This window comes from Gobio gobio (assembly GCF_949357685.1).
Source record: "Gobio gobio genome assembly, chromosome: 1".
NCBI lineage: Eukaryota > Metazoa > Chordata > Actinopteri > Cypriniformes > Gobionidae > Gobio > Gobio gobio.
Genome location: NC_137097.1, coordinates 40,382,340 through 40,397,837, shown reverse-complemented (window position 1 = coordinate 40,397,837; position 15,498 = coordinate 40,382,340). Strand labels below are relative to the sequence as shown.

Sequence of the window (15,498 nt, the reverse complement as noted above, 5' to 3'; positions counted from 1 at the left end):
ACTAATAACAATCAATGAAGATGTGACCCATAACTTAATTTGATTGGGCTTCAAGCATCACAAAAGACCAGCATGGCGTAAGCCCTAATTATGCGCATTTGTAGATATGTATGCAAGCCTCATTAAATTGCACATAATATAATCTTAATAGCGTAGCTGAAATTTTTTTGGAAGTGCTTTTACTTCTTTTGTAAAAGCAAGTTACTTATGGGGAAAACGTGTTGCTGATAATTGCAGTTTAGGGTTAATGTATCTCATTTTATTTTGAAAAAACAAAACAAACCATTATATTCGTAAGGCAAGTGGCTTATTTTGCGATTCTTTCTTCAAGTTGCTTGTTTCTCCTTCCGATATATATGCGCTTCCGCAACATATTCCAAACTCATAAATCAATCAATGTCTAAAAAGTTACATAGCCTTAACCTACCATCCAAATGAGAAACACAATTTGTAAATATATTTACATTATTAAGAGCCTCTTAATAATGTAAATATCTTTACAAAGCATTGTGTTAATAAGAGGACATTGTTAATCTAAAATAATATTATAAAAGTGATATCCAACATTTCTGCTAGTTCATAAAGTGCTCACAATGTCTGTATAAATAATATAAAAAAATAATAAATAATGGAAAACGTATTAATTACGTTAAATACATTCTTACCTTTTAAATTTCCACTTCTTTAGTTTAAATTCTTGTGCCAGCTGTTGCAATAAGGAAATGAATGAACTTCACTCATTTTCTGCTCTTTTTTTGTAAAAAAATATCTCCAGAATCACCATAATTAAATGACCTTAATCGGCATCTTCTTTTCTTCGTTATTTTTACCAACAGCGCCATTATAATGGTTAAATCCCGTTGTTTAAATAAGTCCTAGGATTGCGATGACCACGCTGCCTGTTGCTGAGAAACGGTTGTTCCCGCGCGTGTTTGGGCGTCGCTCTTCTTTGCTTGCTTTTTGGTTGAAAGGGAATGTGGAGCATTGCTCCCCCTGTTGATGTCTAACTAACACCTGACCTGTCTATGTTCTATGCTAGTTAAATCGCTCCAACGTTCAAATGAATAACAACAAAGCATGTAGAAGTATGCTCAGAATGACACTCATATCATAAAATTAATAGATAAAATCATAAAATAAAAAATATATTTATAGTAGGCCTATTTCATGTATTATAAATCATATCCTACATTTTTAACTCTTAAAAGTGCTACTAAAAGATTAATGAACGACTATTACACAATCTTTCCACACAACTGCTTGTGTTGTCAAGTAATAATTTATAATCATTTGAATTAATAACAATAATACAATAATTGCATAATGTTAGACATATATAAAATGTACTTTAGAAATGTTAAATGCACAATGATGTTTCAATCGGAATTTTAATTGGACCTAAGTGGATGTAATATGTAATTGTCACGGATGGTTGCTGCATGGCAAACAGACGATGATAATAAAGTTTCCACAATTTTAATCACACAGGCAATAGCAACACACACTACACAGACGAGATCCGACCAGACCTGAACAGAACAGGGAGATTATATAGGGGAACTAATGAGGGAGAACAGAAACAGGTGTAAACAGTTAACTAATCAGAAACACATGATTAGGGCAAATTAACCAAACAAGACATGACAAGACAAAGGCTGCGTCCCAATTCGCCTACTTATACTACGTCCTAAAAGTATGTACTCTTTTTGTGAAGAAAAAGTACATACTTTTTAGTGTGTAGCAGAAGAGTATGCAAGCTTTGGGACATACTACTTCGTCATCTTTAACGGACTCTGTTACGTGCGTCCTGTCACCGTTTTAACTGTCAATCATCGTCAGTTCAAATCCCCCACTTTAAATTTAATTTCCTACCTTATCGGAGAGAAATACAGTCGCTCGTTGATCTGCCTTTCGTGGGTCTTTAATGCAGAGACTCCTCTCATGTGTTTGCAAAGTTAATGGCCAAACGTATCATTACAAAAGTTCTTAATGCTGCTGCAGGTGAAATATAATGTGGATAATATTGAATAAATATCTTTTCGTCAGGTTAAATACTGATAAATGCTCACTCAAACCACTTTATCTAATCCTCTCCACTTAACCGCCAGACTCGCGTAACCGTCATGTTTGTAGTTTTTTTTAACACTTTTTATCCGCGTTTGTAGTTCTAATCGAATCCTCGTCCATCTCGCAATGGGTTGTGGGCAATATCAGCCGTTAGAGTGCGCATCGATCTGCACTTCGGATTCTGACCGGAAATAGTAAACCATCCGGGAATCTTTGGAATACTCTTTTCAACATACTACGATTTGGGACATACTAATTCTTTTTTCGAATACTATTTAGTACGGATAGTAGGCGAATTGGGACGCAGCAAAAGGCTGCGTCCTAAACCTGGAAAATGCTGCCTTCAGAGGACACATTTCAAGGCTGGAAGGCACCAAGGCACACCCAAATCTAATGTTAGCTTCACTTCCTGTCTCCTGAGATACCTTCATCTGATCCATTTTTGAAGGCAGCATTTATGTATCCTTCGCTGCCTTTGATATCCCACAATCCTGTGCTTTCCATTCTGTGACAGTTGAGCTGGAAAAAAAAGATGGCGTCCAAAAGTTGCATTTGCTGCTCAGTTTGTGAGTAAATGTAAAAAAAATTTACCAACATTTTCCACTTCTGATGTCATTTCTAGCGAGAAATTACTAATGGAGTAATTAAATATTTGTTTAGTTCTCACCAAAGCTCTCTCTATATTTTGCTGTAGATCATTAAACGGTTACACTGCCTAAGAAGTCTGTCCGAAATTACTTTCGTGAGGTGCTTTGCTTTCATGTACAAACGCTGCCTTGCAAGCCATTGTCTGATAAAGCAGCGAGGCAATGAGTCAGCTGCCTAGGTTTTCGGATGCAGCCAAAATATGGGTCCATGGGTGTTACAGTAATATGAGGATGACTCATAGCAATAATAACAAAAAAACAATGATGAGAGCTCCTGCAGTAAATGTAATTATGTAAATGTAATTTCACGCCTTTTAAATTTAAATAACGGTTTGTTTTATTCTGAATGTCAATGTTTGCGAGGAAAAAAATTGTAATAATGCGGCATGTGACAGTAGGTTTTGGGAAGTGCTGCATGCAATGACAACATGTTAGTATGTTTGGAATTTCCCTTGAATTATCAATGAATTACGTCCTTTGACCATCAAAGGGATCCCCAAGCATTATGGCTTCCACAATATTTCAAATTTACTGCTGAGAGTTTTGATGACTTTATAGTTAAATTAGTGTAGCTGCTATGAGAAGAATGAAAGAAATGTATTACAAATTTCACTTTCATTTTTATTCAGTTTGGGAAAAAAATAAGTTCTCTGCGGTTTCAAAAGCCACTCAACAAAGGAAGAAATAAGCTAACTAAAAATAAAGTTTTTCGCTATCCACATTTGAGCAGGAAACCACAGCTCCTTTGATTATCTACATGTCACTGTCTCTATATACATTATGCATTCAGTTTCGGAAGTGCATATTTCTTTGAATCTTCCAAAAATCTTCCACAAAAAAAAGAATCTTAAATAAAAAAAAAACTTTACATAAACATACATACATAAACTTAAAGCATAAAACAAAAGAAAACGAATAAAAAAAATGTATGTCTTAGGAAAGTTTTTGACATTAAATGTAAAACGTCATCAGCTGAACGTCATCACTTGTCCACTTTTACAGCCTCATTGTGATTTTAATCATGATCTTGCAAGCTATTCTTACTCAAACATTCAGGGAAAATATTTTTGAAATAAAGAAAAAAAGAGTTGTCGGAAGCCTGTTGGTGGTGACGTTGCAGTCACCTTTTTACTTCTGTCGATTGTATTTAGGCTTCAGAATCATGCGCTTTTGTAAGACCGCATGAATTCGCTCCAAGGATCGGTAGCGAACCGCGGTGAAGGCTGCACGCGTTCAGTGTCTCAGCTGGAAGAATGGATTTGATTATAATATTCTTTATCTGACTCCATTTATCATAGTTGTTGCATTTAGAAGAGAATCCCAACCGAATGTTTGGTCATCTATATTTGATAGTTAATCATACATTTGATCGTTCCGTTTTAACCCTTTGTTGCAATTATACCGTTCCACATTGGAGATAGTTAATAATTACAGATTAATTCAGAAAGGATCAAAATGTAACAATTTATTAACAATCAAGTAAATGTAAAATGTCAATTACATCATAGACATAAATCTCTTCTAAAAGGAAACACAAATTCTAGTTATGGTTACACTCTAAATAGTTTCAAATAGATGTAAACATAAACCATTAATTATGCTCAGTAGGCCTCTGCCTAGAATGTTACCTGTGAGATAGAGAGAGAAAGAGAGATAGAGAAAGAGAGAGAGAGAGAGCTAAAGAGCCTTCTCAAGAGAAAGCAGAGAATCAAAAGAGAGCGAGCTACAGATGAAATCCTCTTTTATCCTCTTCCCTGATGTCACCAAATTCAAATCTCTGACTCTTTTAAAACTGACCAATCAGACCAAACCGTGAGACATTTGAAAGTAACCAATCAGACAAAATTTCCCCCATTGTATCAAAGGTGTTAACCATTTGGCCAGCCAGCCAGCCATTCTTTTGTCTTTCTAACTGGCCCCTCTGATGGCGTTAACGGGGAGGGGGTTGAGTCAATTTCAATGTCTTGATCACGATGATGGCTGCCAACAGCAAAGCAGATGATTTTGTTCCATTTCAAATATCTTTGATTATTTTCCACCTTACACTTTTGTTGGTCACAGAGCTTTTTTGTCTGCAATTATCAAAAACCATTGAAAAAATCCTTGAGTTGTTTGTCGAGTGAACCAGGGTGATGCCAACTTCCAGGCAGCACAAGACCCTAACGAATAACTGGACTGGTAACCAGTAAAGAGGAGATAGTGTAGATGAAAAATGGTCCCTCTTAATAGTGCCAGGCAATAGAGTGGAGCAGGTATGACGTCACTTTGTAGGCCAACCGGCAGTTAGCATCACACTGGATCCCTCGAGAAAAACCCAACAGGATTTTTTCATAGGCTTTTGGATTATCACTAAAAACAAGCTCTATGATCAACACAAGTTTATAATACTTACATCTTTTGTCCATCAAGATAATTATCACAGATGAACACAACTTTTATGGTCTTTTTCAGGAGTCTTGTGTGGGAAGGTCTTGTTCCAGAAAGTGAAAACAGATGCACCTAATGCATGCACAGGTGGGGACAGAGGTCTGTGAGCAACGACCCAAGGAACCATAATTGCATATAAGCGATAATCGTGTATTTACCCCACCTTACTAAACTCCATCATCTTCTCTTAAATTCAAAACCATGGATGGGCAGAGCTAGGAGCATCGGTGATGATGGGTAGTTCTGTTTCTTCCTCTGATAGTTTTATTTCTGGTAAGACATCACATAGAGAATTTTTTTTGGCCCTATGTTTTCATGGTGTTTATTAAAACTTTAGAGTAATATGAACAAACATTGCAAGTTAACTGATCTGTAAAGCATTATATATAGATAATAATGTAATACTGAAATTATATTGTGGAAACCCTTTAGATACATACCAGAGTCACCAGTCTCGTGGCAGCACAGGAGTCTCCAGAGTCTTATTAGAGGCCGCCAGAGACATTCAAGTTTGGTACCTGTGGTAAGAAATGTTTTAATATCCTTTAACATGGGGGTGCTTTCAAATTTAGCAAAACAAAGCATAAACTCTGGTCAGGGCTGGAGCCGTCTCTGGACACTGGACAGGGGCTGGAGGCGAGCGGTCATCTTGGCTGAAGACTCAGGCGTGGCGGCCATAACGGGACAAGACTCTGGAGTGGCGGCCATGACGGGAGACTCAGAGATTACACTCTCTAGAGCAGATTCAGGGATTACACTCTCTGGAGCGGATTCTGGGATTACACTCACTGGAGCGGATTCTGGGATTACACTCTCTGGAGAGGATTCTGGAAGGATGAACGGTTTTTCGGGAGTGGACCGGCTCAGCAGGAGGGCATATAGAACGTATTGTTCGTGAATACAATGGTTCGCCCCAAACCTGCATGGAAGGGTGTCATCAACTCCGCATCATCCAGAAAAACTACTGAAGATTGCTCCAAGAACACCTCACCAAATTCAGCAAGGGGACAGCCATTCTGAGAGACGGTGTATAAAGGAGTGAAATGCTCATAGCTGTAGTCGGTTGGGTCCAGTCGGATGCAGAGTAATGGGTGACGGTGTTTATTTACAGGATAAGCAACCAAGCAGACAGATACACGCTGTTCATGGTTTTCTATCCCAGTGGGGACTTCAACCTGACTGCACACTGACTCATGGGGACTCAAAATTGAGGGGACCTAAATTGAGGTCCCAATTAGAAAACAATCTTATAAATCCATACAAAATTAGCTTTTTTCAATGTCAAAATGCTGAAAGTTTTGTTTTAGGGTAGGGTAGGGGGATAGAATATACAGTTTGTACAGTATAAAAACCATTACGCCTATGGACAGACCCCTCAAAGATATAAACCAGACATGTGTGTGAATTAGAGCTGCAACTAACGATTATTTTTTCTGTCGACTAATCTAACGATTATTTTTCGATTAGTCGACTAATCTAACGATTATTTTTCCAGATTAATCTTATGATTCTTTTTTACTGATTATTGTATTTCAAAGAGGGTAGTGAATTTGTATATTATTTTAACATGAAATCAATGAATGATGACAATATTAATTGTATTTCAGGAAAGGTAGTGTACATAGTATGCCATTTTATAATGAAATATTTGAACACAAGAAGCTTTTTAAACATAATATATAATGATACTATTCATAATAAAATGTATACAGAGTAGGCCTAATTAGGAAAAGTTGTTTACTATAGGCTAGTAGTTGAGTATGATTTACTTATTGATTTGTGTCAATAGTAAACGAAAATGCACTTGTATTTATCTGCAAAAGGTTCACATACAGGAGCTTTCAGCATAGTTTTACTGTATAACTAGTCGTCTATTTTGAAGATACATGTGCATAAACAACGACTAAAGCTGCCAGAAGTTTTTGCCCAAATTTCAAAGACACATTTAAATGATTAAAGCTAGAGGCATATCTTAACTTTAATGTTTCTTTAATCATGTAAACTACCTATATACAGCAAGTTATTATGCATATGTGTTTGGGACAGAGGGGAACCAGGTCGCATTAACAGGAGATATATGCAGCCCATAATAAATAAAAGCACGAGACGTACTGGGGTCGGAGAAGAACCCCGGAAAATGTGACCGTCTGTTGCTATACACGCGCCACGGTTCAGCTGCGCGAGAGAACACTGGAAGGGTTGCCAGGTTTACACAACAAAACCCACCCATTCGTTACTCAAAAGAAGCCCAATCGCGTTTCGGGGAGGTTCTCTGGTAAACATCGCGTTCGGGGGGTTAAATATGTGTGTTTTTTTGCTTCAACCCGCGGACATGAGACACATCCCGCGGCAACAGTGTAGAAGTAGCCCAATTCCGCGGAAAAAAGCGGACTTGGCAACACTGATTGGCAGTGTGAAAGCTCCCGCTCTCCACGCGCACAGCTTCTGCTCTGCCTGCGCGCGCAGTGTGAAACCGGCGTTACAGAGCGAACAAAGCTTTTTACAAAGCTTTTACTCGGCTTCTGTTTAAAGTACTCCCACACTTTTGAATGTCGCGGTCTGGCTTTATATGATAAATTATAATTTTCACTATGCCCGGGAGCAGAAGCTGCCATTATTCTAGATCTTCTGTTCCATTCTAGAACGTAAATAATGTGCCGCCGACGCGTCGACGTCGTTGCAGCCCTAGTGTGAATTATAATATAGTTAGTACCAAACATCTAAATTCAAACTCATTGACGTCACTTTGTCTTGTGTGCGCCTGGAGTCCTGCATGGCTACTTTTTTATGAATGTCAATGGAGTATGCTTCAGTATCTGACATTTTTGATGAAGTTTTTGGAAATTACAAAATTAATGCAGAGAGGAAGAGACTACTGAGAAATGTCATGTATAGCGTTTCAGTCGTTTAACTATTTTATTACAGTTTTTCTGAATAGATAAAACACATTTCTTGAAACCATCACCCACTTTCTCTTTATCTTCAAACTACATCCAGAGAACATCTGACTGTTCTAGCAAAATCAAACAATTGCCTCAAAACCTTCTTATCTATACTCAAAATCAAAGAATGCTTTAAGATCATACACAGCGATTCAATATTATAAACACTATTCATTAGACACTATCAAAAAATGTAGAACACAGCATCCAAAGCAGTTACAGAAAGTTATATTGTAACAAATTAAACAAATCTTGCAATTACGTAAAAATGTATAGTAATCACAACTTATATTATAGTAAGGTGAATAAATACTGTATACTGGATGCGCTGCAACTATAGTATTGTACTGAATATTACTGAATGCCTGTATATTCAGTACTTGCATTCTGTAAAAATACAGTATAGCAAAATTCATAAAGTTAAAAAAAAAACTCCAAATGAAAAGCATGTTACAGTACCTTCAGTAAACCTGTGCAAGTCACTAAACTTAAATAGAAACATGATTTAGGCAATTTATGTGCCTTTTTAGCTAGTTGGGACATGTAAAATGTCTCCTCTGTCATGTTATTTTATATGAGAGGACCCTCACAACTAGGCTAATGTAGCTAAAAAGTACACTTACACACTTGTTTACTCAAGCAAATTAGCTGAAGATCTAATCAAAACCATCTAAAAACGCCATCAACTGCTATAGTCCATTTCAGTTGCAGTATTGTTTGGCATTTGTATAACCATTAACTCCAAAATAGCCTATTTAATATAAATAGGTTATGGGATTGTAAAGCAGAAAAAAAGGGTTTAAAACGATGCTGCAGTTATAAGCACACAATTCTTACCTCCGTTATTGCCTTCCATGTCATTCACTGGTCTTTGACTGAAGTAGATGAACTAACTTCTTACGAATTTGAAACCAGCGTTACTCATAACAAAGTAATACTCAATTCCAAAGCTCCTTTGAGTGGTGACTTGACAAAATGTGTACCACTGTTTCATCAGAATGCAAAGGAAATAGACCTCAACAAATGGTTTATAACTTCCGTTACCCAGAATCTGCCTCCAAGAGCCGCTACTGATGAGATTAATTACTAGTTATCAATAGTTAAGATGTTTTGTAAATGGACACATTTTCATATTTGATCTGCACATAAGCACACATTTAATTAAAATGAAATGCATATCAAAATGTATCAAGCACCTGCTTATTCAAATGTGTGTGCAAAACAATAAAATAATAGGTGTGTGTGTGTGTGTGTGTGTGTGTGTGGGGGGGGGGGGTAGGGTGTTATAGCAGAATGATCTCACATGAGACTTTTAGAGACATATGGTAAAACATTACTGTGCGGTATAAACTCAACATTTACATGGTAACATTTTACAATAAGGTTTCATTAGTTAACTTTGTTATGAACTAAGAATGAACTGCACTTATAATACTTAACCCTTAATCGTCCCTTGGGGTCCAGCTGACCCCACTGGACTTTTCCTCCATTTTTTAAAAGTGTTCCCTTCATCTCAGGGCCATGAGACTCGGTGACTTTTCCTACATAATCTATCTAAACATGCACAAAAAATCTGGGCTTGATTTGGTTGTTCTAAAGGTGTGTAAAAAAAAAATTACCGTTTAAGTCCCTCGGGGTCAGATTGACCCCACATTGAAAATGAATGGGAAAGTGTAAAAAATAAAAAAATTTCACTTTTTTTGTCAATTTTTTTTTACTAAATCCAGTATAAATCTGAAAATGTCCACATTTATATCAAGGTCTGGTCCTAGAGCATAAACACAAAGTGGAACGAACTTTCTGTCTCATACACACACGCACATACACACACACAAACACACACATGTGTGTGACTGCAACAGAGAGCATTTTTATAGAAACTGGCAAATAAAATCAACAAAACTGGCATAAATCTGAAATATTTTCATACATAAATGAAGTACTAATACTAGAGCACAAATGCAATATGGAACAAGCATGTTCACTGACACGCACACACACACAAACACAAACACAGGTGTCTGGAGCATTTTTTTGGATTTTGGCAATGAATGGGAAAATGTAAAAAATGCTTTTTTTTTCACTTTGTTTGTAAAAAAAATCAACTAAATCCAGTATAAATCTGAAAATGTCTACATTTATATCAAGATCTGGTCCTAGAGCATAAACACAAAGTGGAACGAACTTTCTGTCTCATACACACACGCACACACACGCACACAAACACACACATGTGTGACTGCAACAGAGAGCATTTTTATAGAAACTGGCAAATAAAATCAACAAAACTGGCATAAATCTAAAAAAATTCCATACATAAATGAAGGACAAATACTAGAGCACAAATGCAACATGGAACAATCATGAGAAAGAGAGGGAAAAGGGCAAATAAAAGAAAGATGAACGGCAGCTTAACTTTTGCATAACTTCCCTATGGACCTCTATTGGATAATGTGGTCATTGCACTCTCTTTCTCTTTAACTATAATTCCTAATGTTTTTCCACAAACCTACAGATGGCGGTATTCTATCCCTAACACATAGAGCAATGTCCAAAAACTATTTATTAGGGCCCAAGCCCTGAAAGGGCGCAGAGCCCTATTGTTCTTCCTCTGTTTCTTATTAGGGCCCAAGCCCTGAAAGGGCGCAGAGCCCTATTGTTCTTCCTCTGTTTCTTATTAGGGCCCAAGCCCAAAGGGCGCAGAGCCCTATTGTTCCCCTAAGGATTATTCTTTGTTTTTTTTTTTATTTTTTTTTTCGACTTCTCGGGTACTTTTGGGGCACTTAACATGCTCGAAAACTCTTGAAACTTTGCACACACGTCGGAATCCGCGGCCATCAGAGCCGGGCTGAAGCTGGTACCCGGGCGTGGCAGGGGGGCTCGACAGCGCCACCTAAAGTGGGGTCTGAAAACTTGGTCTATATATCAAACACACTTGCACGTACATGTATGAAACTCGGTACACATATAGACCTCATCGGGCCGAACAACTTTCGTGCTCATAGTTATGTGTCAGCCCAACAGGAAGTGAGCTATTATGGGTTGTTCGGAAAACGCATGCTCTGGAATTTAATATACTCCTCCGAGGCCATTGTTTCGATCATTGCCAAACTCGGTCAGCATGAAGTCAAGACACAGAGGATGCTAAATTGCGAACGGATTTTTGATATCTTAAACGGTTTGGCCGTGGCGAAGCAACAAATTTATGGCGAGAAAAGGTAAACAGGAAGTGTGTAATAACTTGTGCAAACATTGACTGATTTGGATGAAACTTCAGCTGTGTGTTCGTTGTAAGAGGCCGATCACATGGATATGACTTTTGTGAGTCAAAGTTATAGCGCCACCAACTGGCAGCAGGAAGTGTGTCACTTTCAAAAATGCTTTGAATCACCATCTTATTTTCACACGATTGACTTCAAACTTCATCAGTATAATGTGAAAACATGACTGATAGAGACATATGAATGAATTCCTGATATTTCAAATAATGCTGCCATGGCAACATGTCAAAGTTTAATAATGTTTTTGGCTGTTTGTGTGCCCTCCCCTCTATCACCAAAAGGGGGCAGTGTTGTATTATTTTTGAAACTCCCTTTCTCTCTCTCTCTCTCTCTGTGCTTGCTTATGTGATTTATGAGGACACAAATGTGTATGATGACATGGGTATTGGTATTACAACGTAGTGGTTAATGTGGACATGAACTATGACACTATATCACTACAGGACTCATTTTCTAAATGACATTTGAGTTACAATTCTTATCACCTGACAGCCGTGATTTCATGTACTCATTCAGACAGAACTCTTTTTTTAAAACAGAGGAGTGTGAGTGTGTTTTCTATACATGTGCTTTACAGAAGGTCATGTGCTGTGTTTGCAAAGATCACTTTTGACACATTTGTCTTTAAATTCATTATTTACTGACATAGTTCAAATTTATTTTTAAAAAAAATTCACATTATTTTCTACAAGTGTCTGTTTATAAGTGTCTTTTTTTCACAGAAAGTTTTTGTTTGAACGTGAATATTTGTATAATTCAGGGTCTGAGTTTTTACGTTCTCCTCGTAGGTGATTTTATTCAATCTCCACCAAACTCGGTCAACGTGAAACGGAAGCTTAACGCATTAAAAATATTTAACGCAAATAACACAGCGTCCGTTTTTATATCCATTTTTGCTTAGCGTTACATGATCACGCTCCTATTCATGTAAATGCTTCCAAGCGCGACAAGACACAAGAGAGCGCGCTGTATGCCAGTGTCCTGTCTGTGTGTGTGTTAGTGTCCTGTCTGTGTGTGTGTGTGTGTGTGTGTGTGTGTGTGTGTGTGTGTGTGTGTGTGTGTGTGTGTGTGTGTGTGTCCTGTCTGTGTGTGTGTGTATGTGTATGTGTGTGTGTCAGTGTCCTGTCTGTGTGGATGCGTCTCATGTCAGCTATTCAAGGGACACTGACACACACACACACACACACACACACACACACACACACACACACACACACACACACACTCGATGCATAGATAGACTCGCGTCAGTTTCCTGCTCACATCGAGTTCTCTTTTGCCTAGGGTTGCCAACTCTCACGCATTTGGCGTGACACTCACGCTTTCAGGCTCTGTCTCACGCTCTCACGCTGCCCAACTTAATCTCACGCCAAATTGCCAAACCTGCTTTTGATATTAAACAATGTCTAAGCTTTTACATTTTTTAAAGTTTTAATGCGAAATTCAAACAATAAATAGCGTTTTGGCGCTAATATGGCATAACAGTTAAAGCCAGAGTGTTGAAAAACCATACGGAGTTGCGACATGCTCTATCATCTCCCGGCGGCGCGCGCAGTCGTGCTTCACAGAAATCTCAATACTTCTAGCGCTGTGTCAATACATTTGAATGGCTTGATACACAACAGCTCCACTTTACAGGGGTTTGCAGCAAGTTTTGGTAAACAGTACAGCATAGTGTGCATTGATTATTACATCAACCATACAGGATCGTTTTATAATGGAGAGTAATGCAACAATGTTAACATTAATGTTAATGTTTTTTATTGTACTTAGCCTTCAGGTATTCCATACTAATTGGTCATACTCATACTAATTGATGGTCAAATGTGACCATACACCTTAACTATTTTTCAATTAAATAAATGTTCTATATTTTAGTTCAATAATATTTATTGAATATTTTGAGGAGATCTTTTGGTACTAAATACTAGTTGTGCAATATTTATTGTCAATAATGACCACTTAAAATATTTTTCTTCTAATATTTGTATTATTAGGGCCCAAGCCCTGAAAGGGCGCAGAGCCCTATTGTTCTTCCTCAGATTATTCTTTGTTTTTTTTTTTTTTTTTTTTTTTTTTTTTTTTTTCGACTTCTCGGGTACTTTTGGGGCACTTAACATGCTCGAAAACTCTTGAAACTTCGCACAGGCGTCGGAATGCGCGGCCATCAGAGCCGGGCTGAAGCTGGTACCCGGGCGTGGCAGGGGGGCTCGACAGCGCCCCCTAAAGTGGGGTCTGAAAACTTGGTCCATATATCAAACACACTTGCACGTACATGTATGAAACTCGGTACACATATAGACCTCATCGGGCCAAACAACTTTCGTGCTCATAGTTATGCGTCAGCCCAACAGGAAGTGAGCTATAATCGGTTGTTCGGAAAACCCATGCTCTGGAATTTAATATACTCCTCCGAGGCCATTGTTTCGATCATCGCCAAACTCGGTCAGCATGAAGAGAACATATCCAGGATGCTAAATTGCGAGCGGATTTTTGATATCTCAAATGGTGTGGCCGTGGCGAAGCAACGAATTTATGGCGAGAAAAGGGAAACAGGAAGTGTGTTATAACTTGTGCAAACATTGACTGATTTGGATGAAACTTCAGCTGTGTGTTTGTTGTAAGAGGCCGATCACATGGATATGACTTTTGTGAGTCAAAGTTATAGCGCCACCAACTGGCAGCAGGAAGTGTGTCACTTTCAAAAATGCTTTGAATCACCATCTTATTTTCACCCCATTTACTTCAAACTTCATCAGTATAATGTGAAAACATGAGAGATAGAGACGTATGAAATGGATTCCTGAAATTTCAAATACTGTTGCCATGGCAACGTGTCAAAGTTTAATAATCTTTTGGCTGTTCTGAGGCTCTTAGCATGCTTGAAATTGCTTGAAACTGCTTGAAACTCAACACACACATCAGAGATGTCAGTCAGTACACATGGACAAAGCCTCAGAAACGGGCGGGGATGAGGGGCTCTCTAGCGCCACCTTTTGACAAAAGTGAAGGGCTTCGTTTCATCTACAATCACCAAACTCAGTATATATATTGACCTCATCGAGCCGGACAACTTTCTAATTTACAGTCATTAGCTCCGACCAACAGGAAGTCAGATATTTTGGTTTGAAGGTACATTTTTGGTTAAATCGGGGTCTGAGTTTTTACGTTCTCCTCGTAGGCGTTTTATTCAATCTCCACCAAACTCGGTCAACATGAAACAAAGATACTGAAGATGCTAAAATGTGAACGGATATTGGATATCTCAAACGGTGTTTCCATGGCGAGGGATTAAATAAGGACAAAAAAGGGGAACAGAAATTCTCTGTCTGCTGCTCTCCCCTCAATGAACACAAGATGGCAGCATTGTATTAGTTTTGAAGCAGGATAAAAAAAAAACTTGTTTCTCTCTCTCTCTCTCTCTCTCTCTCTCTCTCTTGTTTGTGATTTATGAGGACACAAATTTGTATAATGACATGGGTATTACACTGGTATTACAACGTGTATGTGTGTGTGTTTAAAAACATACTAAAACAATGTTTTATTAAAATGTAACCAAATAGCTTTAAAATAATCATACTATTTTTCAGATCAATATATTTATTTTATTTAATATATTTCTTCTGAATATTTATTCTCTGTCTGCCCTCCCCTCACTAAAGGGTGGCAGTGTTGTGTTATTTTTTAAACTCTCTTTCTGTGTGTGTGTGTGTGTGTGTGTGTGTGTGTGTGTGTGTGTGTGTGTGTGTGTGTGTGTGTGTGTGTGTGTGTGTGTGTGTGTGTGTGTGTGTGTGTGTGCAGGCCCGTCGCGACAAGGCAGGCAAACCAAGCAATTGCTTGGGGCCTCGAGCTGGCCTGGGGCCCCAAGACAGCGACAGGTTAAGAATAAAATGAAACGACAAACTGTGTGAGCGCCCCATTGATAGTCAATGCAGTAAAGTGCAATGACACTGTTATCGGGATCCCCCTTAAGGGGCCCCTCTCAGAAGTCGCTGACAGCAGCCAGCCAACCACGCGATCTCTGCTGCGGCAAAATACAAAATCTTCGGATTTTAAGCGGAATTTTATGCTTCAGGAAGCCAGAAAAGAAAATAGAGAAAGGAAGAGGAGGATAAGAAAAAACAAGATAGTGGT

The 15,498-nt window shown here is 38.2% G+C and overlaps 1 protein-coding gene across 1 annotated transcript in view; it reads right to left on the bottom strand.

Moving 5' to 3' along the window:
• Nucleotides 1-3,324: 3,324 nt before the first annotated feature.
• LOC307122275 (uncharacterized protein) overlaps nucleotides 3,325-15,498 on the bottom strand; it is a gene marked incomplete at its 5' end in the record, with an annotated part of 85,381 nt that continues 73,207 nt past the window's right edge. Inside the window, 3 exons of the mRNA XM_079810305.1 lie at nucleotides 3,325-5,213; nucleotides 5,305-5,411; nucleotides 5,582-5,659. Of these exons, the coding sequence (XP_079666431.1) occupies nucleotides 5,335-5,411; nucleotides 5,582-5,659 (155 nt within the window). The 3' untranslated portion in view covers nucleotides 3,325-5,213; nucleotides 5,305-5,334. The remainder of the gene's footprint in view (nucleotides 5,214-5,304; nucleotides 5,412-5,581; nucleotides 5,660-15,498) is intronic.